Raw genomic sequence first — 22,917 nt, 5'->3', positions numbered from 1 at the left:
TAATAATCAATCTCATATCAGCTAAACAGCACAGCTGTTTCCTATCAGTGGCTGGCTTCCTTTAGTCTTTTCCCTCGAGAACATTAATATTGATGACAAGAAGGAAGGCTGACTAAGCTCTCAGTCACCCTCTCTCTCTACCACCTCTCTCTCTCTCCCCTCCCTCTTATATCCACACCCTGGACGCAGGCAGGCGTGCGCACACCGGCAGACACACTCAGCTTCCGTATCGCTCTCCCTTCTCAATCTCTGTACCTCTAGCCCTCCCTGCTCTCTCCGCTGGTGGATTTAAGCCCACTGCTGTGTGGAACACCGGTAAGAACTAATCCTATCTTTTTCACTATATTCTTAATTTCTCTGTGTCCATGTGTCTCTTTCTGAATCCTTTTTTACTAGGATTGAAACAAAGGGATTGGGGTGTGGCTGGATCAGCAGAGGCTGACTGCTGATGGCAGCAGTGAAATGATGTGAAAGAGGGATGGTGGTGATGATGGTGATAAAGGAACAATAGTACTAATGTGTGGATCATTAGTTTTACTGATGAGCTGAAAAAGGTGTGTTCGTGACAACTGATGTTCATGCTAGCTTAGGTGGATGTACATTAGCTATCATTTGTATCTGAAAAGGTTCAGCATGTCTTGTTTCAAGAGATTGAAAATTTAAGAATTCTGGCCATGTGCCGAGCATGTCTATTTCTGCGACAAACCAATTATATTAGGCCCCATTCAAATTCACAGTGAGAATCATTTTATAGTAGCATGTTATGAAAATGACTGGCTTCAGGCTGGTGGGCTTGTCACATTTCCACACCAGTCTCCGACAGAGCAGTGGTTCAAACAGGCGTGACTGGGCCAGACTGTGCAAAACAGATTTGTTAGACCTGAGGCTAGGTCAGGAATATGACTGCAGTGGAGCCTGTGGAGCATTGCCGACATCCACGAGGCTGCAGGGGTGGATGCAGACAGACAGACAGAGAGAGAGAGAGAGAGAGAGAGAGAGAGAGAGAGAGAAAGAGAGAGAGAGAGGGGATGCAGAGGGAGAGAACAAAGACCTCAGCCTCGGAGAGAGGGAAAAGCGGAGACAAAGGAAAGAACAGACAGCTGGGTAAAAATAGGCACATGTTAGCAACATAGGCGTTTTGGAAAGGAGCACATCAAGACAGAGCATGTGTGGGAGGCATCCACCACCACTCACAGGCACCCATGTGGACGTATGTGTAATGCGGCGTAGCCACTCCCTTTATGTGCAGTCAGTTGTTAATGTATCATTTCGGATCAGGATTTTTGACAGCTCTTGTGATGATCTTTCAAATGACCTCATTTCTTTTATGTTTAAGAGTATACCTAAGAAATGCATATACATAATGTAAGGTAAATCATCAGTATAACAGGAAAGGTCAAACCTGTGCTTTTTCTTTCACAGCCAAAATGTCTGACAAGCCTGACATGACTGAGATCTCCCGTTTCGACAAGACGAAGCTGAAGAAGACAGAGACAAAAGAAAAAAACCCTCTGCCCACCAAAGAGAGTGAGTGTCCCATTGCGTGTTTCTGAAAAGCTTTTTGTCAAACCTTCAAGCCTTTATCCCCTGAAGCAATTTTCTTGTCAGTCCTTACTCATCCCAGCCACTGCTGTCAAAAGATTACATGCACTGCAGCAGATAGCAACCTGCTGAAACATCAGCAATCATTGACATACAGCAAATCAAAAAAAGAGCACCATCCACTCACTTGCTCACTGCACGAGCCTGCTGACCGACACTTTATTTTTCTCTTCTTTTGCAGCCATCGAGCAAGAGAGGAAAGGCGATGCCACACCTTGACTTTTGAGCACATGAAGAAAAGAAGCTGAGATGCCGCAGCAAAAAAGCACTTTCTTTTGATTATCACAGTATTTGAATCTCTTGCTTTGTCTTCAGAAAAGGGTGCTCTTGAATTCCCTGGGGGTGCTATAAGGATATATGGCATCCTCACATGGGGGCTCTCTTACCACATTGGGTGAAAAACGTTATAGCCTGGGTGCCTGTCTTGCACTGTTAGCCTATAGCTAAAATGTCTCCAATATTGCCAAACTAGGGAGTGGTGTAGTGATGTAGCACTGAAAGATAGGCAGGCATCCAGGCTAGGAGTGGGGTAGGGCGGGATGGGGGTTGTCTACGGACAGGGGAACAATCATAGTCTAATCATGTGGGCTGTTTTCTTAATAAACTTTTTACTTTTCTTTATGAAATAAATATGAAGACATGGAACCAGTTGATCCTCTGGATTTTGGTGTCGCCTTTTTGTCTATGTGCAAATAAACAACCTGTGGTCATCATGAGGCATGGACTGATCATGCACAGCATTGAAACAAACACACAATAATAAAAAAACATGTTACTATATTGGCTCATGGTAGTTTCATGGAGGGGTTTCTCCTGATGTAATACATTTGCACCACTGTGCCTGTACAGTATTTACAGTGTTATAGTATAAAATGTGGTACCTCATGTATGAGCTTTGCTAACAACCTATGATGTTGTTGATGACATTTGAACAAACCTACATAATGTTAAGGTTTCATAACATACATGTCCAGTGCAAAGGCAGGCCACATTTTACTGTACTTTACTGAAACAATAACAAGGTTGAAATGTTCTTTTGGCTAGTCCTAGAGCCAGCTAACATTAGCTTATGTTGCTAAGCTTTACCTGGCATTGAAGCGATTAGTTAATGAATCAATCTGCCAATCAACAGAAGAATCAATAAGAAACTATTTAGATAATCAATTATTAATTAATTAATTAAAGTCATTTTTAACAAAAACACTCCAGAGGTCCAGTGGTTCCAGCTTGTCAAATGTTAATATTTGATGGTCTCTATAAAAGTAAATAAACTACATTTGGGTTTTTAAGTGTTGTTTGAACAACGAAGTTGATGACATCACCTTAGGCTCTTGGAAATTGTGCTCAGCTTTTCTTTTCTTTTCTTTTTTTTTTAACTATTCACAAACAAATGATTGATTATATGTTAATCATGAAAATAATCATCATATTAATAGATGATCAAAGTTATCATTAAACGCAGCCTACTGGGAATTATTAGGTGAGCATTACTAGTAACAGCAATGTGGTGATTTGAAGGATTTCCAGATTAGAGACACACCATGAAGAAAGGTACTAAGAGGCTGTTATAAGTTTCACATTTGATGAACAGGAGCTAGCATGCTAGCAGGCAGTTGCTGAGCAAGGAGGCTGCGGGTCTGGGGAGTGGAGTGTGATTGGCTGAAAATGCGAAGGGGGCGGGGACTGGAGACAACAACTATACTATACTTTACTGAACTTTGAAAGATACTACTATGAAATAAAAATATACATTTGAAAAAAGGGGCACGTATAAGAGGTTGTTTTTTTTTAGTTTTACTAATAAGATAACTTCTTTATGTCACCTATTATTTATTTACGACATGCTATTTCAGAATTCCATTACAGGTCATTTACAACCCAAAATCTCCGCCTGACTGATGTCGCTGACTGGCGTCTTCAGTCCTGCCACCCCTCCTCAGCCTGTCAAACCTGTCACCTCCTCAGTCTTTATTGCTCTGTTTCTCTCACCTTGCACTGCCATAAATCACCCATCAATGCACCCTGGACGGCCTAATGCGCCTGAAATATCTGTTAGAATTTAATTAAAGTGTACTTTGACTTCAGGTTATTCTAAGCATATTGAAGGCCCTGACATTTCCTCTTGTTTCAGGTGTTGAGCTTGAATACACACCATCCAAAGTTGTATCTAGAAGCAGAATAACATGTCAGCCTACTCTATTATTATTAGTGTTATTATTAATAGTAGTAGTATTTCATTTTTAGTGGTAGTAGCACTCATAATCATCATAATCGTTTGGAGTAATTCATTATGATAATATTTGTCCTTGACAAATGAGTCATTTTATTTTGTCTTGTCAGCTTGAAAAAGTGATAATTAAAAAAACTAAAAAAACCTCAAGCCAGCACTGCCCACGTGATTTGTCCTTAAGAGTTTCGATGTTTATGGGACATCTAGCACCCATGTAGAAACACGCCCAGTTAGATCAGCCACTGTTTGCGGGTTATTAACCCATTAAAATCGTTAAAGGAGCTCTCAGTCAAGGGCATATTATGAATCGTAACGTGTTTATTTTTAATTGCTCTGTATTATTTCCCAGCCAGGTGTTGAGGGGCTCTAGGTTTCAGTCATATTGCAGGATGAATGTGGGCGATATCTAATTAGTAGGGATTATCCTCACCTACACCTCTCCACTATTGTGTGGAGGACCTCAGCCAGGCCTCCGCCCATTGTCCGCCGAGCTGAGTGAATTGTTGTTTTAAGGGATTTTGAGTGGCTTATTGGGGATTTGACAAGTGTAAGCAATTTCATTTAAAAACTGTAACGTTAATCATTAATTTGGGAATTCTCTCGCATCAAATCACACTGGGAGTATGAAATGACAGAAACTGCCATGATGACTGTTGATGGAAGTGATTATTTAGACTAAATCAAGGACGATAATCAATAGAAATAAATGTGAATGGGCAATGTAGCATACAGAATAATCCCAGATTTCTAAAACCAATAACCAGGATCAATATTTTTTAAGTTTGGTGAGGTGTATGCCCATCTAAAATGTGTGGCAATAATCCCAACTAATATTTTAAAGCTTTAAACATTAAAGCTCTCATGTATGTATACTCTTGTAAATTCCAGACTGTTTTCACACCAAGTTGTTTCCCAGGGAAACATCTATTATCCTATTATCAGGACGATGCCAATGTCGCCAATGTGTGAGGCAGTATTTACATGACTATATACCGTCAGCTTCTAAAAGACTTTATGGCTTTGTAGTCACTGTGAGGCGCTAGTGCCATTTCCCAAACGTTTCCAAGTACACACTACGCTACAAGACGATATCCACTACTGTATTGCTGTAACTGAAATGTATTACTAATGACAAAACTATTAAATTACGTATGGAATAAAGTACATGAATAGAGGAGCAGGCAACCCCTCTACAAATCCACGTAAATCACTATTATATTCCTGTATCATACAAGAAGGTTATAGTGTGTTAAATTGTATACGCTGAATATCTCCTGGCACAATTTTCCATATTTTCTAACATTAATATATCCTATAATATTCTAAACCTTATTTAGCTTATATCATAACTATGTTTTTAACCTGTTATTAATATACTGCAGACCCTGTGTTAATAAAGAATGAAACACTGACTTATTCTGTAGATATGCCTCACAGAAAAGTGTATAGGGATTCAAGCCTGGGAACGACAGGTGAATGAATTGGGGGCTGTTTAACTGTCTGCGTCACTTCTTTGAAGTGCACTTATGCAACGACGGCTCCTATTTGTCTATAGGACACGGCGATCAGTGTCGTCGTTGATGCGTTTTCACAGTGAAACGCTACCTGCGGGACAAATCTGTCAATCAAAGGGGTTAGACCATATAAATATCATCTGCGTTGAGTCTGTGCTACAACATCAGTTGCCTTCTTCTCTCTTGGTATTCACATCTGGGATATAAGCAAACAGGCCTCCGTTTGGAACTCAGCTGTTATGGGACCACTAAATCTCCTCACAGCAATGGTTTTATCCATAAGCTGTCATTTCCAGTCTGCATCGGCTTGGTATGTCACTTACTTTTGGAGGAATTCGTTTAAAAAATGCAATGCGGCGTAATCTGTGTCTGCTGGTTGTTAAGTGATTTTGGATTAACATGATTCTCCTGTTTTGTTTCTATAGGACGGTGAATAATTTCCTCATGACTGGACCCAAGGTAAATACAGTTTTGTCTTCATGTATTGCGCGTAAAAAATGTTATGTGGCATCTCTGGCTAATACATTTGTTTTGTAACAATTACATGCCCCTTGCATTTGATTATAAGTGATAACCCATAACGAAGACCCTTGCTTTCTCTCCCAAGGCTTTTCTGACTTATGCCAGCAGCGTTCAAGGGGGCGCACAGAGTGGAATACAAGAGTGTAAACATCAGTTCGCTTTGGACAGATGGAACTGCCCAGAAAGCACACTTCAGTTATCCACACACAAAGGCCTTCGAAGTGGTAAGAAAGCTTGTATCTATATTATACTTTTGCCACAAATACTTGGCATGCAGCAGCAAGGGTTCACAAATACTTGGCATGCAGCAGCAAGGGTTCAAGTCCGGTAACTGTCAACTGTGATGAAGCGCAATTGCGCAATAACTGAATCCCTCAGACCAGTAAAGACACTTCTCTGTTGCTGATCCTGCACTCTGACCTCAATGGAGAAGGAACACAACGGAAAACTGACAATCCTTGCAGAAATCACATTGATAAAACTCAACATTTTCACCATATAAACCTCTACAATTACATTACGCGCAGTTTACGCACCTTTTACAAACAGTATTTGAGTGTGACCTTTGCGTATTCATGTTACCAAATATGATGGCAAACTATAAAATCATGTTTTGCTTTCTTTGCTACTTATTTTAGCCACAAGGGAGACATCTTTTGTCCACGCTATCAGCGCCGCTGGAGTGATGTACACGCTCACCAAGAACTGCAGCATGGGAGACTTTGACAACTGCGGCTGTGATGACTCCAGAATTGGACAGACAGGTACATTTATCTTCCATGCGTATTCTATTCACTATTAGGCTAAATTACGCGAGACAGTCATGATACTCTTACAATGTAATAACAAAGTGCTTTTTTTATTGTCCAGGTGGCAGAGGATGGATCTGGGGAGGCTGCAGTGATAATGTGGCGTTTGGAGAGAAGATCTCCAAACAGTTTGTGGACGCACTGGAAGATGGGCATGACTCTCGTGCAGCAGTTAACCTGCATAACAACGAGGCAGGCAGACTGGTATGATTTTACTAGTATTAAGCCTTTCAAGTATGTTCAAAGCAGGTATTAATAAACCAACTGAGGGTAAACGTTGTTTAAGTCCTGAATAACTCAGCATCTACATATGGGTTCAAACTCAAGAAACCGGATAAAGTTGTGTAGGGTTGATCAACTAATTCTCTCTCTCGTTCTTCTTTCAGGCAATCAAAGCTACCATGAGAAAAGCCTGTAAGTGTCACGGGGTGTCCGGGAGCTGCAGCATCCAAACCTGCTGGATGCAGCTGGCCGACTTCAGAGAGGTGGGTAACTACCTGAAGATGAAGCACGAACATGCGAAGAAACTGGAGATGGACAAGAAGCCGGCGAGGGCTGGGAACAGTGCTGACAACCGAGGAGCCATTACGCACGCTTTTAGGAACATCGCCCGGACCGAGCTCATTTACCTGGAGGACTCTCCGGATTACTGCGTAAAGAACCAGAGCCTGGGGTATCAGGGCACAGAGCGGCGGGAGTGTCTAAAGGGTGACAAGAATATGTCCCAGTGGGAGAGAAAGAGCTGCCGCAGGCTGTGCTACGATTGCGGCCTCAGAGTGGTGGAGAAGCGCATCGAGGTTGTCAGCAGCTGCAACTGCAAGTTTCACTGGTGCTGCACAGTTAAATGTGAAAAATGCACCCAAGTCGTTACAAAGTATTACTGTGCACGTAAAGAAAATGGGAGGAGATCACATAATAAATCCAAGCGGAAGCATCGTGCGCGCCGGCACTGATTGTTTGTTGCATAGGATATTGCTAATCACCTTTCATTATCAATAATTAGGCTATTATTATTCTGTATTACAAGAATGTGATTTGTACAACTTCATCTACCACATCACCTGAAGCCTTTCAATGCACTTCATCCTACTGATTTGATTCTGTATTTTAGGACCAAGTTCTCTGCGCAGCTCACCACCTCAGAGTGTTTATGTGTGATTTGTCCTGTGTTGTCTGCCAGAATATTTTATATGTATTTTTAATTGAAAAAAAATAAACTAATAAATATTTTTGTAACATATGCCTATATGACCCCGTCTGGTTTGTCGGAGGCAATAGTCTGATTCCGTTATTTGTATATTGGTGCCCTGGTGTTATGCAGCCTTGGGAAGAAAATAAACTACCACCTAATGCCACCCTTTGAAGTGCGCATATAGGCGTTTCCTAAAGTCACCCAATCAGCTCTCGGACCCGGGGGGACAAAGCACAACAGTTCCATTTGTTCTTCATTCAAATAAAAGAGAAAGTAGAAGTACAGGGGCTCAAAATAAGTAGCTCTCTTCCTTGTTGGCTATCGGTGGCTATATCGAAATGGTGCAATTATTATTCTGGCTTCTACTTCTTCTATATAAAATGACTCCGGGATATGCCTGGTAAGAGACCATTTCCTGTATCTTTACCATATATATATATATACACACACACACATATATATAGTCTTAAGGTCGATTGATTGATCTAATTATTTAATGCTCATCCTGTATCTTCTTCTCAGGGTCGCAAGTAACTTTCTTATGACGGGACCCAAGGTAAAAAGAAAAGACTTTGTTTCTTGAATTAAATCTCAGACAAATTGAGGACATCATTTCTGAATGTGATTCAGGTCAATTAATGAATGCCATTATTGCCTCTCCTGCAGGCCTATCTCACCTATGCAAGAAGCGTGCAGGTGGGCGCACAGAGCGGGATTGAGGAGTGCAAACATCAGTTTGCTTGGGATAGATGGAACTGTCCAGACAGCGCAGTGCAGCTCAGAGGACTAAGGCGAGGTAGGTTATGATTGTAAACACGATTTCCTACCTGCTGTTGTGGATGCGGGTCCACAAAGTTGAAAGAAACATGATCTTAAAGAACTTCGGCCTATGCGTAAAAATGAGTCTTGTTTCCATGCACCCAACTGAACTTTTATCGAAAACACTAAAAACTTGCTATAAAGGCTCAGATAAATTCGGAAAGGTTTATAGCAATCAGTGATATATTTATCTAGCAATGTCCTTGTTAGTTAGTCATGCCTAAAGAACCCGGTTGAAATGTTTTGAATTGTGAGGCATAATTGCACCTACATTTATTGTACAACTATTTATATGTTTAATATGTTTATTATTATCATCATTATAACAGGTAACTCTTTCATTTTCACTTACTTCCATTTTTAATATATCTTGGCATGACATAAGTAGCCTACTGAATGTGTGACATGTTTTACCCTACAATATATTGATTTCCCAATCCTATTATGTATTTCCTCTCATTTACAGCCACCCGAGAGACGTCTTTCGTCCACGCCATCAGTGCAGCGGGGGTCATGTACACTCTGACCAGGAACTGCAGTCTGGGAGATCTCGACGACTGTGGGTGTGATGTCTCAAAGAACGGGAAAATTGGTGAGGCTCACTGCAAAACATATATAATAAGCTACTGTTGTCGACATTAAACGTATTTCCCATGTATATGCATTTAAATGTAAGCCATTTGAAAGTTAAAGTTGGTCTAACTGTAACTGATATTTTGTGTGTAGGCGGACGGGGCTGGTTATGGGGTGGCTGTAGTGATAACGTGGATTTCGGGGAGAGGATTTCCAAACAGTACGTGGATGCACAGGAGACCGGTCAGGACTCCAGAGCTGCTGTCAACTTGCACAACAACGAAGCTGGACGTCAAGTAAGAATCTTCAAACCGCAGGCATTTTTCATGACATAGCAATTGAAATATTTGGCAGCATTTAACTAGGCTATCCCTGGTTCCCAACAGGCTGTAAAAGCAACAATGAAGCGCATCTGCAGATGTCATGGCATGTCTGAGAGCTGCAGCGTCCAAACCTGTTGGACACAGCTATCCGATTTCAGAGACATTGGCAACTATTTGAAGATCAAGCACGGCCAAGCCCAAAAACTGGACATCGACAAAAAGCGTATGCGGGCTGGCAACAGCGCGGACAACCGAGGTGCCGTCGTGGACGCGTTCGGCAGCATCTCCCGGGCAGAGCTCGTCTACCTGGAGGACTCTCCGGACTACTGCAGGAGGAACAGCAGTACGGGGCTGTACGGCACGGAGGGCCGGGAGTGTGTGCAGCATGGAGAGGGTTTGACCCAATGGGAGAGGAGGAGCTGCCGCAGGTTGTGTCATGAGTGCGGCCTGAGGGTGGAGGAAAGGCGCACGGAAGTAGTGAGCAGCTGCAACTGTAAATTCCACTGGTGCTGCAAGGTGAACTGTGAAGACTGCTCCCAGGTTATAGTCAAATACGTGTGCGCCAGGAGGGATGGCGGTGAGGGACACGGCTTTAGAAGGAGATATCGTGGACCAAAACAATAAAGAGTTCACAAAAGTAATGACAGTCTGTGGGATAAGGGCCATATCAGATTGAGCTGAAAATGATAAATGTCTAATGTTTGCACTTTTGTTTCATTTTTCAGTGTTATATGTCTATTTATGAATACTGTGTTTGTTTAATTGAAAATAAATGGTTGATTTGGGCAACTGAATTGAATCTATGTAAAAGTTAAAATAAAGTTGTTGTTTTTTTAAATGTCAATTTAAGTCTTTTTTTTAGTTTTTATTTGAAGAAGAAGAAAAAAAGCAAGAAAAATCGCATTATTTTATTCCGGAAATTTTAGAACAGGGCACACCTAAAATTGCTGCCATTAGAATAAGAGTGGACTGAATACACTTAACAGAGGATTACATGGATAACATGGTGCAGTTCACACCTAGCCAAGGTGTTGATCCACCGTTGATCCCTTATTACTTTGATGTCAACGTGTATTGATTTGATTCAAAGAGCAGCGAGGCTTTGAAAGACAAATTAGGGGAAGTGTTTCTACCTCTACAAGTCAGGTATTTGGCCTGATAATCTGGGACACCGTTGCCTATCCGAGTTTTTGTCACATCCCACAGGCAATGCAAATGTTTCACAATACATCAAAGCATATGTGGGAAACGCGTTGACAGACAGAATTTCTCCTCAAAATGGGTCTCATTGAGGTGCAGTTATTACAGCCAGTGAAGAGAGAGTTATAAATAAGTGTGACACACATTCCACCTTGAAAGCAAGTTAATTTCTAATCTTATAATTTGCAAATAATTAGGTCTAAGAGAGGCCCCAATCCCCACCCACCGGCCTATCTGTGTCTAAGGAGCCATTCATTTAGCCCCCTTCTTTCCTCTACCCCCTGTATCTCCAAAAATCTTCCTCTCAGCTGGATGTGTCATAAATCTGCCACTGCCTCAGTTAAATGAGTGATGGCATGGATATTACCTTCATCAGGGGGTATGTGCCTGGGGCGAGACGGGGGTGGGAGTCTAACAGAAAAGAAGGCAGGTCACAAGGCTGTTTTACTGTCTTTACAGAGCAGTTACTACAGAAGCAGGTAAAAAGCAAGATAAGAGCAGCTTGGATTACCATTATGTGAGACCATATATACCTAAGAACTGTGGTTAAGAGATTCCACAATTTGATCATATCAGATGATTGACATTTGTTATATCAGCTGATGGGCACTGATTAAGGAAAACATCAGCTTTGGACACTTCTTACTGAAGGGAAGGGTCATTCAAAAGGTAAATGTAGATTTTCTGGACAAAATTGGGTTCTCAATGGAGCTCAGGCAGAAAAGTAACACAAGCCATGAAACTATACAACTACACCCTGAGTAAAAAAGGAATCTCAAATGTAGGAAGAACAAGTAAACACTCTCACACAACAAAACACTCCTTCCGAGCCTTCCCATTTGTCTGTTTGCTTCTGGGGATGTCCTGTATTTCCCATGCTGTCCTGCTGTGTGTTAATGAAGGTTTCACCCCACTGGAGGCCTTTACTGATCCACCCCTTATCTCTGATCTCCACTGGGTAGATTATTGGTTCCATATTGGTCCCATCTGAGCATAGTCTGACCTGATGCTCACTAGTGCTCCAGAAGTGTAATGACCACATGTTCTTCCACTATTGTCTGTTGAAATACCTCTTTTCCACTAGAAAAATGTCAATTCTAGATGAGAAGTTGTCTTTTGTGGCCTTTTCATTTTTATGAAATAAATATGTTTTAAACAATTTAAAAATATGTTGTTTTAAAAAAAACCAAAACAACCAAATGTTCTAAATGAGAAAAAAATAACTGAAACCAATTTAACACCTTGCTAAAATTGCTGCATCACTTTCTATATATTTATACTGAATGTTGTCCCTCCTCTACAGTGGCAGTATCATGTCTGTCATTGGGGGGGGGGGGGGGTCCTGCCACTCAGGAAAGAAGAGGAAAACAGCAGAGGGGCTGATCTCCCACGAGGACCCCCCAGGAGGACACCTGTATTCCCCCAGACAAGGCCTGGGGGGCTAGAGGGATCTGAGCGTGATTGATCATCCTTTCTCCCCGCTGCCCTCCTCTCTCACCTGGGTGTGAGATACCAAGAGGCCTGACTCAGGACAGGCTGCAGCTGGGATGCAAGATCTGACAAAGACATCAGTTTGCAAACCACACTATGAATTTGAATAAAAAGCAGAAGTCAGAACATGGCTTACAACAAATATCTCTAAGCAGCAACATTAACCCTTGCATACTCATATTATCACTCATAATTAGTATCTACACCAACTCACATTCATAAATTCGCCATCAGTCATAAATGTCTGATCAATCCTTAATTAAGAGTGTATTCTGTTTTTTTATGGAGAAAAAAAAGACATTCACAACCATTATATTATGGTTCTGGAGAACATTTTATGAATTATGAAGAATACATGTTTGAACAATGATTTTTGAATTTTCTTTTAATAAACACAGGTCAAATTTCCCTTTACAAAAATGTGTATCAGTTGCACAAAAATTTAAAAATTATGCAATGTGTTTTGATTTTGTATATACAGGGTCACATTCGGAAAAGTCCACCTAGAAGAAATGTGTATAGGGTGTTTTTACAGCTCTCAAATGTAAAACTAGGTCAAATTTGCCCCTGAACAGTAGGTAAGAGTTAATATGTGTAATGTATACGAATAAAACAATTTAGAAGTGTGTATCCACGTTTAGGCCTGAGCAACATTAAAGTCTAGATCTAAACAGATCTAAAATTAAGACATCTGTATCTCACAAGATCTTGCTGTTAAGTCACAAATCAGACACATATTAAAAAATAATTTTTACTAATAGTGACATGCTGTAGTTGTGAGACAGGAAATTAGCTGCCTCTATGTTTAGATATTCATACTCTGCAGTCTGAGCGTACTGTAATATTTTAAGTCTTTATGACCACAGCTTTCTATCTGAGCCTTTTACACAACAGGCACATGAGAAGATGACATACCACAAGCCTATTTAAGGTACTGAGAGGTATTTCTGAACTATTCATTTGTAAGGTAGGTAGGTTGAGAAAGAGATTTCAACACTTTTCTGGATCCGCTGCCAAACAAAAAGGTTCTGCGTTTTTTCAGTCGGTGTGATACTTACAGGAGGAAAGCATGAATTTAAATAATGTTCCTTCTAAAGCAGAGGTGATGGGATGGAATCCCCAAACTCTGTCCAACTACATGAAGAGGGTGAGTAGCAAAACAGCAGCTTCACACTATAAAACCTGTACTACTGTCTGGTGATATTCTTGTCTACAATCTAATGCATTTCTTAAGACTAAATCTAGTAAGTTAAACTCTAAGACTGAGCTACTTGATTATTTTCAGATAGCGATGTAATAACTCTACGCACACAGTGAAAGTTAACTTACCTTCTCTAAGCGTGAGACATCCTATTATCTTCTCAGCTTAAATTAACAGGCTGTGACAAAGTGGTAATGAAGGGAAGCATAAGTGGAGCACAGTTCCTGGTAAGTGTGCGCAAACCTTTAAAGGAAATGTACTATTCTGAAATACTCAGTCACTGATTTTCTATTTTGTTTCATTACCGTATGTGTAACTCTACATTATCCAGCGAATGAATGAGTGTGACCTCCAAGTGTTCCCCAGCCATCATTTTCTGTAAGTTCCTTTTTTTTTCATTGACACCAAAAGCATCAATAAATGATCAATCGGCCAATATCTCTATAGGCATAGTGGTTAATTATGAACATGTATGGGATGTTACTTATACACAGAGCATATAATTTTGCATTAGGCTGCAGCAGGGAGTGGTAGTCATTACCACAATCAACAGTTACAGTGGACTAGTATCTTGGTAATGTTTTGGTCTTGATTTTTGCAGAACACTCACTAAGATCCAAAGTGAAGTCTGTAAAGGTGAGAAGAAGAGGAGTCATGGTAATAGGTAAGCAAACAGATTTCACTCTGTACTGAACTTCTACTATTTAATGTGTGACTGTACATTTTTTTTAAAGTACAATATTCATATTTACTTTTTGTACAGATCAAATGCACAAAAGTATCCAACACAAGGTAAAAAATGCTTGGGTACAACTATGCTGATTTCAAAGTATACAGTAATATTACTTAAGCTCAGTGCTATTAAGTCATTTTATTGTTTATTTTCCTAAACAGCATTCACACAGGAGCAACAGAATTGGGACTCAGATGAGTTTGTAAGTAAAAACTGCAAGTTATTATTATTATTTTTTAAGTTTGGCGACTTTTACTTGCACAAACGTAAGGGTCAAAGTAATTAATTCAAACTATATTATAATGTTAATTAATATGTGCATATTACAGAAGGAATAGTTTAAAAAACTGCCTTCTCTGATATGTGTTGCTGTTTATGCTATGTTCAGGACAATGACAGCGATGAAAACTATGAGGAAGTGGACCCTGAAGAAAGCGAAAAGGGCTACATCTCTGCTGTGACTGAGACACAGTCAGCTGAGGAAGAAGACAGTGAAGAGTGCTATGAGTGCTTTGATGGTAACTTTGAGCTGCCTTTGTCCCCACACATATTGAAGCCACCTCAAACTTACCAGAATATCACAGAATTTCCTGTATGTGTGTGTATGTGTTTGTGTATGTATGTAGAGCCTGTGCATGATCCTCCCCCTGTTGAACGGACCTCCAAACCTCCAAATCGTGCCCTACCAAGAGTGAAACACTCCCCTCAGGAACCTTTCAGACTACCAAGTCACTGTAAATTGACTTATTCCACAATCACCCATCTTATTGATGACGATGGTGATGTTTGTTGGCAGAAATACAATGTGCCAAATAAATCATCCTTATCTAAAATTATTTTGTCGTCCTGAACAGCAGCCGGCCAACCAAGTACGCATATGGGCAGGAGCAAGAAGCCTGGACAATCCGGCCAGTCACTCTTGGAGCTTCCAAAATTAAGTATGAGCTGCTCATTGTGTGTTTGAGGTGATGGTAACCGATGTTAAAGGTTGTGACAATTTATTAAATTTCTATTTCAAACTATCAATCATGTCCACAAGAGGGCAACGCTGTCAAGGCTCTTGGCTCATTCAGCAGCAAGTTCCGTCCACCGAAGGCCCCTAAGCCTACAGAGCTTCCTAAAATGTAGGTCAACCTGAACAATCAAGGAGCCTAGCAACCTCTTCATTCTGGATAATGCCATTATTTACTTTTTCAATTCCTGCTCTATTTCATCTCTCCCTTCCCAGACCAACTAAGCTCCCTCCGGTTCCTCCAGCACCAACACAACCTCCTAAAATTGTCAGTTCAAAACCAGGACAAAGAAAGGTGAGCTTGAAATAGTGTAATCAAAACTACTGTAAGCCACAATTTCCTTACCTGACTGTGTACTGTGCAAGTTGGAGGACATATAATGTTTTTCTGTGCAATTACACACCTTGGGCACTTTCAGAGGGGAAACAGCAGATGGCGATGTTGTAAAAAGAAAACAATAGCAGGGACCTTTATGTCTGCTTGAGAACTTGTTCATTAAATTGGCCATATACTATTACTTTTGTGACGTTTATTTACCCAACATACCCAGTCATTGCAATAGAACAATTAATAGAATGAGTTAGTCTAGTCCTTACTATGACTGTTTTATTATGATGTATCCAGGATTTTGATTGCAGCTGGTATGGAGGACAGGTGACCAGACATCAAGCTGAAGATGTCCTCAGAGAGGTGAACAAGGTCCGGTGCTGCCTCTCACATCTCTCACCCTCTTGTCTCTGGAGCAGAATAACAAAAATAGCAGCTGAAATTTTACAGGATTTTCTTGTTGCAATATAATGTTGTAATAATGTGTGTCCGTTTTTGTCTTCAAGGACGGGGCATTTATGGTGAGAGACAGCTCAAAAGGTTTTGCTGAGCATCCCTACACCCTGATGCTGCTAAAAGAGGACAAGGTTTACAACATTCAGATCCGTAACCAAGGCAACTCCTATTCCCTTGGGACTGGCCTCAAGAACACTGAGGTAAAGTGAAAGTGATGATACCATTAACTGAGATGTTAAAATGAGAGGAAGAAGTCAACGGGTACACTCAGAGTAAACTGAAAAGTTCACATCTTGCAACACGCCTCAGGGAATGTTTGATGTTGACTTGTGCTGTGCTGCGTCATAAGGTCCTTGTCATCTTTTTTGTGTGTTGCTGTACTGTAGAGTTTCCCTGGGGTGGAGGAGATGATTACCCATTACAAATTCAACCCGCTGGTCCTCATTGACGGCACAGACCGGGACTCTGAAACGCAGAGCCAGAGCTGTCTGCTGCACCCTGCAGGACTCTGAGCAGTACCGACAGCAGGCTCAATGTGGGTGTGTGTGCATCCGTCTCTGTGTTTCTGTATGCAAATTTGTGCACATTGCACGAGCGGGCTTGTTCATAAACCTTATTTTAAAGACACCTGTGCAAATGTCACAATTTGAATTCCTTTTTTGGCACTTTGACCTGTGTTTGCAGATTTTTACATGGGAGGTGGTTTGTAGATTTTGTTAAACTATGTTTTTGAGATACGCAGCATTACCTCTGCTCTTCACGCATCAGTTTCAGGTCAAGCTCGGACTTTCAGGAATGCCAGCTTGTCAGGGCGGCCAACACAAATGATCAGATCACACTGTCTGCGCTGGGTTTGCACTGCAGGCAGAAAACAAAATGTCCTGTTTTACATCTGCCTCAGGTCAACACAGTCCTGAGATGTCCAAAAGCAACATTTCATAATATATGAGTTTCCACACCAACGATGATCAGACTGAACAGCAAACAGCCTGAATACTAAACTTAAAAGTATACATTCCTCTCTATTCTATTAATTTCTATTTCTACTGTTATTTTAAAGTAATATTGGTTTTCGCTGTATAACTGTCCAAAGATTCCAAATACAAAAAATTATGTTTGTGCCCACTGAGTGATGAAACAGCACAGAAAAAACAAAGTGATCGATCACTAGTACTGGGGGTATTTTATTCTGTGCAATGTTTTGTTTAATTGTCTGACTGTAGGCTACTGTTTAATTGTAGAGCTTAAATGTTTTAACCATGTAAAGTATTGTGATATATAAATAAAGTATATTATTATTCCTATCATCATCATCATCATCATCATCATCATCACCATCATTATTATTATTATTACTTGTAGCAGTAGTAGTAGTAGTAGTAGTAGTAGTATTAACCCTTTGGGAAAATAATTTTCCTTTTCTTAATAAGTCGTCATACATGAAACTGGCAACATTTTTCTAAAGTCAAGGTTTGATTGACATTTGTTAGTGCATGTCTTTTATCATTTCTTGTCAGTACTAAATGGTCAATTTCTTGTAAACTGTCTGCCAAAAAAGTAAACTAAATGGGGACACCGCATCAAGAGTCACAGCTCCTTTTTATCCAAAAAAATAAAAAACAAACTTGATATTTTCCTGAATTCAAGGCTTTACGCTATTAAAGTGAGCAGATAGGTGAACTGAGGTAAGACAACACTAAGCGGATTACATCAATTGTTGTTTTCCCATAACTGTCCCCTGTGGCAGAGAAGAGGTTGTAATATCATGCTTCTCATCAAATAGCCTGATGGATAACCATGTGTGTGAAAACCTTCAGTTACTCCTATCTGCCCATCAGCAGAGTGCAAACTGACAATCATCATGTGGTATACAGTAACTCTGCACCACTGACATCTTCAAGCAGGGCTAACTTGCATAGCAGTTGGTGTACAATAATCCACTTTTGGCTATCACATAGCAGATCTAGGATAACAGTTACATCATGCGCTTTGCATAATTGCAAATCGATCAAGGTCATCTTACTGGCATAATTGATGCTTACTGACATTTTGGAGGTGTGAAGGTTAAGAGAGGGGATAAACAGTTACACGTACATGCCAGATGATCCATGCAATTAGACAAGGAGTCGAGCTCTTTCAGTATGTTTTCCAGATCAATGCAGGCAGTGGGAGTAGCTTGTTCGATGCTCTTCTCTGTGTTTTCCATCTTCAAAAGAATAATGAGAACAAAAACAGGCTATGTCAACTGACATTACATGTCATGAGCAATCCCCCAACATAAACCTCAAATGCAGATGTATACGGCTAAAGGTAAACATCAAATAGTCTTAGTCAAATTACACACTTCAGTGAAGGAGATAAATGCCAATCTATAAAAAAAACACCTGAACACATTCTCATTTAAAACTGTCTTTATTTATCACATTTAACAAGCTAAACAAGAACAGACCACTTAAGTAACTGCTTTACACACAATAGCTGCAGTCCAATTTACAAACTAATTACAATCATACTGCAGTCTACATTACTGAATGAAAACGTTTCAATGCAAACAGAAGGCAGATACACCAGTCCAACTTCCTACTTCTCCACAGCAAAATAAGTATTTACTTGAACACAATAAAATGTAATGTAAAACTGCCTTAACAACGTTTTCTCCTCATTCAAAGTGCTTGTGGACTGAAAACGAATGATTACATTACATTGGAGTGAGTGTTGTAACAGCAGACTCAGGACATTTGTCACTTTGTGGCTTCTGGTCTCTGGTCTCTCCACTGACAGCAACTCTGCACCTGTAATACGCTTCTTCCAGTCTTTTCATAGAGGCCACCAGCTCGGGGTTGGTCCGCAGTGCCACCATGTCATAAGCCATCCATGTCAGCTGCACTTCAGGTGCACAGAGGGAGGAGGACGAAGGTGAAATTGCAGTTAACAAACATTCATGTTGGATTTTAGCTACTACAGCGGCTCACCAAATCTGAATCCCCATGTAGCTGAAGCTTGTTTGTCTTAAACCACGCCACAATGAACTTAACTTCAAATAAAACAGTATCATACCTGACATATTTTCAGTGTCCTCAATCATTCTCTCCAAATCTTTATTCAGTTCCAACGCGTCGTCACTGTTGTTCTGCTGAAGCTCAGTTGGTGAAGATGAATCGGCCATCTGAGTTACATTACAAACCGGCATATTGCTCGTATCAGCTGCGGTCAAAGAAACTTCCCCGCAAACACAACTAACGTCAGCTCACGTCAGTTAACGCCTGAAAGTCACATCTGACAGCCCAGGTAGACGTTAACTTACGACGCTGTGGTCTCATACTAGCTTAAAGTTAGCATGTTTGCTTCGTTTAAAACTAACATTTTGACTGATATACTGTTTATTAAGCGTGACAAACGTATCTGTGTATGTTACACAATATGTCAGTTAACATGTTATGGGGATAACAAGCTGTTTTGTTTTTTTTTATCTAAAAGTGTGTAAAACTTACGATAAAGAGGCGTTTCTTCACAAAATCAGACGTTATCAAACTAATTTAAGAAAATGACGCAATGCGCATTCTCGACGTAAAGAGCGATGACGTAGTTAATTTAAGACTTTTTTTCAGGGAAATCTTTACACAATAAACTTTTTATATAAACCTGTTGCATCATAACCTGCTACTACCTGGAGTTAAGATACACGACATATAGACAACAATTTAGATTTGTATTATTAAAATTATAATTTATAGGAAAAATAGAGAGATTCTAATAAGATATTAGCTTAATGCTATGTGTTAAAGGAAACTAGGTTAAGAGTAAATAATATCAAAATACATGTCAAACTATATAGGCTACTGTCACTGCAATACTGCCATTATCCTATTGTTCCTACCACTACAATAGGCTTCTCCCACTTGTGTGGTATTTCTACTGCTAAACCTGGTTTAAAGAAGCTGTTAGACTAATCCTCCAATTATCTTTCTATTCATCTATATCTTACACTTGCCAAAGAACAGCCTAAGATTTACAGAAAATATTAATATAATGTTTTATTAATTAGTATATATAGATACTAAATAAAGTATGAAACGTTAGCCAGGGTGCATCACTATCCTCTCTTAAAGTACCGAGAATGACAATTCTCAGTACTGTAAGGGAGGGTTGTCCATCTTAATGACAACTAAGCTGTCCATGATTGCAAGAAAAGCATACAGAAGAAAGACACATTAAAGTGTATAATCTAAAAGGTCAAGCTGTATTATTTCAGTCTGTTTAAATTTGCATCATGATCATTAAAAAATTACAGATGACTGAACTCAATAAATGTTGAACTAACAGCTTAGAGTGGAAAATTATTTAATTGAGAGTGAACAAAAACCCCTCGAGGAACTGAACTAGCTGACAGAAGGAAAAAAACAGATAAAAGCAGGAACAGGCTACTCACCTGAGAAAACAACCAATCAAACGAGACTGGGGGCGTTTCCAGGGAAACAGATAAAGCAGGTATGACAGGTGACATCTTGACAGAAAGCAAGGACAAACAGACAAGAAAGGAGGAGAAAAGAGTAGCTTACAACTTGGAAGCTCACCAACTGCACTGAATATTTGCAACAGACTGAGCAAGACTGAGAGGACTTTCACAGGCGAAAAGAAATTGCTCCAAAAAGATTTTGACACAAAGAGGAAGGACAACCAAAGACAAAGGTAAAGGTGAGACAAAACCCTGCCTTGACAATGTCATCATTTGAGGCCCAGGGCCAGTCTCCTCCTCGGTGTGGCCCGCAGTTCCCTAGCCTTGGCCAGGAGCCCCCTGAACTCAGCATGTACAGTGACTGTTACTACCCTCCTCCCTCACTGCCGAGCCCTCAGCGCACCACGCCAACCTCTTACGACCTGAGCGACTACGCCACCTCCTCCCCAAACCCCTACCTTTGGTTCAACGGCTCTGGGATCAACACACCACCATACCTGGCTACCACCGGCCCACCTGGGAACCCTGGTCCTCCATTTGTCCCTCAGCACTATGGCATGCAGAGGCCTTACCTGGGTCCTGCTGGTGCTGGAGGTCCTGGAGGGGAGCTGAGCTGGTTCTCCCTACCCTCACAAGAAGACTTGATGAAGCTCGTCAGGCCCCCTTATTCCTACTCCGCTCTCATTGCCATGGCTATCCACGGAGCACCAGACAGGAGACTGACACTGAGTCAGATTTACCAGTACGTTGCTGATAACTTCCCTTTCTACAACAAGAGTAAAGCAGGCTGGCAGAATTCCATCAGACACAACCTGTCACTCAATGACTGCTTCAAAAAAGTACCAAGAGATGAGGACGATCCAGGTAATACTTTAAATATGTTTTTGGTTTCTATCCTACAAGCAAATATTTACAGTATATGATTAATTCATTTAATTTTCATTTACAGTTTGATTGTTTTGCATATTACATTGTGTTTTCTCTGCGTGTTGCACACATAAGCTATTTCACCATTTAAAAAAATTAATCAAATCTTTTTAACTTTTATTTTACAGGTAAGGGCAACTACTGGACCCTTGACCCCAACTGTGAAAAGATGTTCGACAATGGAAACTTCCGCCGCAAAAGGAAGAGGAAGTCTGACTCCCTCTCCGGTGGTGAAGGTGGTTCTGGGGCCCCTGAGTCAGGTGACAGTGAGAGGGGCAGCCCTAAACACTCTGGCAACCAAGCCCTTAACATCTCTCCCACAGCGGACAGGATTCCCTCCCCTTCATCATCAGGTCCCGCACCTTGTCTGAGCAGCTTCTTATCAGAAATGTCTGGGGTGACCGCTGGAGCAGCTAATGAGGTAGGAGGTGATGGGTTAAACCGGCCGCTGCCGATCAACCTTCCTATAGATGGGCCTCATAGGCACACGCAGCCTGGAAGCTTTAGTAGCTACTCTCCTAACTCAGCGGGCCCAGAGTGGGTACCACAAGTGCCAGCTCCCAGCGTTCTCTCCTCTTCACCCACCCAGTCCTCCCTAGCGTACACCAGCCCCATCCTCAGCCAGTACAGCGGGTCCAGTGGGCATTTCTATCCTCCACTGGGCTCGACAGGAATCATCTATCATCGTGAGGGCACAGAGGTTTAATAAGACATCAAGAAAGGAAAATGGTTCATCCTGGTGGTTCGACAAGACTCTTTACAGGAACATTTTACCTGTCTGATGACTTTTGTGTTAGAGAGCTTCTGTTGTTGTTGTGAAAGGCAAAATACACACAAAGTATGTTTGCGCTGACTGAGACAGTTGAGATCACTATAGCGTGTGACAGCAGAGTAAAAAGGCTTTGATTCCCACAGGAACAGCTGAGTTAGCAGCAAAGGACCGCGAGTGTCACTCCCTGAAACCGCAGCCGGCCTCACTATCAGATCCACAGTCAGCTTTTATTCTAACCAGAACAAGTCTCTATCAGATCTGACTCATTATTAACAGATCCCAGATCTGATCTGCTGACATCAGGCCATTCCACACTGCTATCTGTGATTCTTTGATGGTATCACCCATGCAATGCTCAGTGAGCACATTTATAGGGTAGTTAAATTACACCATTGTCTACAAAGTGTGTTGGTGCTGCCTTTATAGAAGCAACAAAAGGTTTAAGGCAGATTTTCTGTCATGTTTTTTTTTTTTTTTTCTGTTTTTTTTTTTTTTTTTGTAGTGCTAAAACTAAATTGTCTGATGAACTTGTCTGAAACACATTCTACTTTGTAAATATTTGTATGTGTTGTGTAATGTTAGACATTTATATTGTTGGTTTATTGGTGCAACTGTTATTGTACAAAATGGATTCTTAATGTAATGTATATGTTGTGTTTTTGATATGAATAAAAGGTTTAAGAGTCGTACAGTTTCACTTGTCATTTTATTATTTTTTATGAATCGTAATGAATGATAACTACTTACGAGCTCTTGG

The 22,917-nt window shown here is 40.7% G+C and overlaps 5 protein-coding genes and 1 long non-coding RNA gene across 6 annotated transcripts; 5 read left to right on the top strand and 1 right to left on the bottom strand.

Annotated features, from left to right (window-relative positions):
• The first annotated feature begins 1,427 nt into the window (after nt 1-1,427).
• tmsb2 (thymosin beta 2) lies at nt 1,428-2,011 on the top strand. Its single transcript, XM_062425801.1, has 2 exons — nt 1,428-1,527; nt 1,784-2,011. Exons 1-2 carry the CDS (start codon nt 1,428-1,430, stop codon nt 1,819-1,821), a joined length of 138 nt encoding a protein of 45 aa, XP_062281785.1. The 3' UTR covers nt 1,822-2,011.
• Nucleotides 2,012-5,585: 3,574 nt separating this feature from the next.
• LOC133985898 (protein Wnt-8a-like) lies at nt 5,586-7,630 on the top strand. The gene is made up of 6 exons (XM_062425637.1): nt 5,586-5,656; nt 5,772-5,805; nt 5,954-6,092; nt 6,507-6,632; nt 6,739-6,881; nt 7,064-7,630. Exons 1-6 carry the CDS (start codon nt 5,586-5,588, stop codon nt 7,628-7,630), a joined length of 1,080 nt encoding a protein of 359 aa, XP_062281621.1.
• A 577-nt stretch (nt 7,631-8,207) lies between these two features.
• On the top strand, nt 8,208-10,208 carry LOC133985636 (protein Wnt-8a-like). Its single transcript, XM_062425291.1, has 6 exons — nt 8,208-8,269; nt 8,392-8,425; nt 8,536-8,665; nt 9,155-9,280; nt 9,415-9,557; nt 9,648-10,208. The coding sequence occupies exons 1-6, from the start codon at nt 8,208-8,210 to the stop codon at nt 10,206-10,208; spliced, it is 1,056 nt and encodes a 351-aa protein (XP_062281275.1).
• Nucleotides 10,209-15,302: 5,094 nt separating this feature from the next.
• On the top strand, nt 15,303-15,886 carry LOC133985469 (uncharacterized). The gene is made up of 3 exons (XR_009925469.1): nt 15,303-15,333; nt 15,438-15,516; nt 15,847-15,886. It is a non-coding gene; the product is annotated as an uncharacterized LOC133985469 (long non-coding RNA).
• Nucleotides 15,887-18,703: 2,817 nt separating this feature from the next.
• Nucleotides 18,704-19,251, bottom strand: syce3 (synaptonemal complex central element protein 3). Its single transcript, XM_062426092.1, has 2 exons — nt 19,063-19,251; nt 18,704-18,891 (listed from the first exon to the last, which is right to left on the bottom strand). Exons 1-2 carry the CDS (start codon nt 19,193-19,195, stop codon nt 18,704-18,706), a joined length of 321 nt encoding a protein of 106 aa, XP_062282076.1. The 5' UTR covers nt 19,196-19,251.
• Nucleotides 19,252-20,724: 1,473 nt separating this feature from the next.
• On the top strand, nt 20,725-22,094 carry foxi3b (forkhead box I3b). Its single transcript, XM_062425956.1, has 2 exons — nt 20,725-21,325; nt 21,517-22,094. Exons 1-2 carry the CDS (start codon nt 20,725-20,727, stop codon nt 22,092-22,094), a joined length of 1,179 nt encoding a protein of 392 aa, XP_062281940.1.
• The last annotated feature ends 823 nt before the right edge of the window (nt 22,095-22,917 follow it).

This window comes from Scomber scombrus, chromosome 9 (genome assembly GCF_963691925.1).
Source record: "Scomber scombrus chromosome 9, fScoSco1.1, whole genome shotgun sequence".
Taxonomy (NCBI): domain Eukaryota; kingdom Metazoa; phylum Chordata; class Actinopteri; order Scombriformes; family Scombridae; genus Scomber; species Scomber scombrus.
The sequence above is the reverse complement of the archived record's forward strand: the minus strand, read 5'-3'. Positions and strand labels throughout refer to the sequence as shown.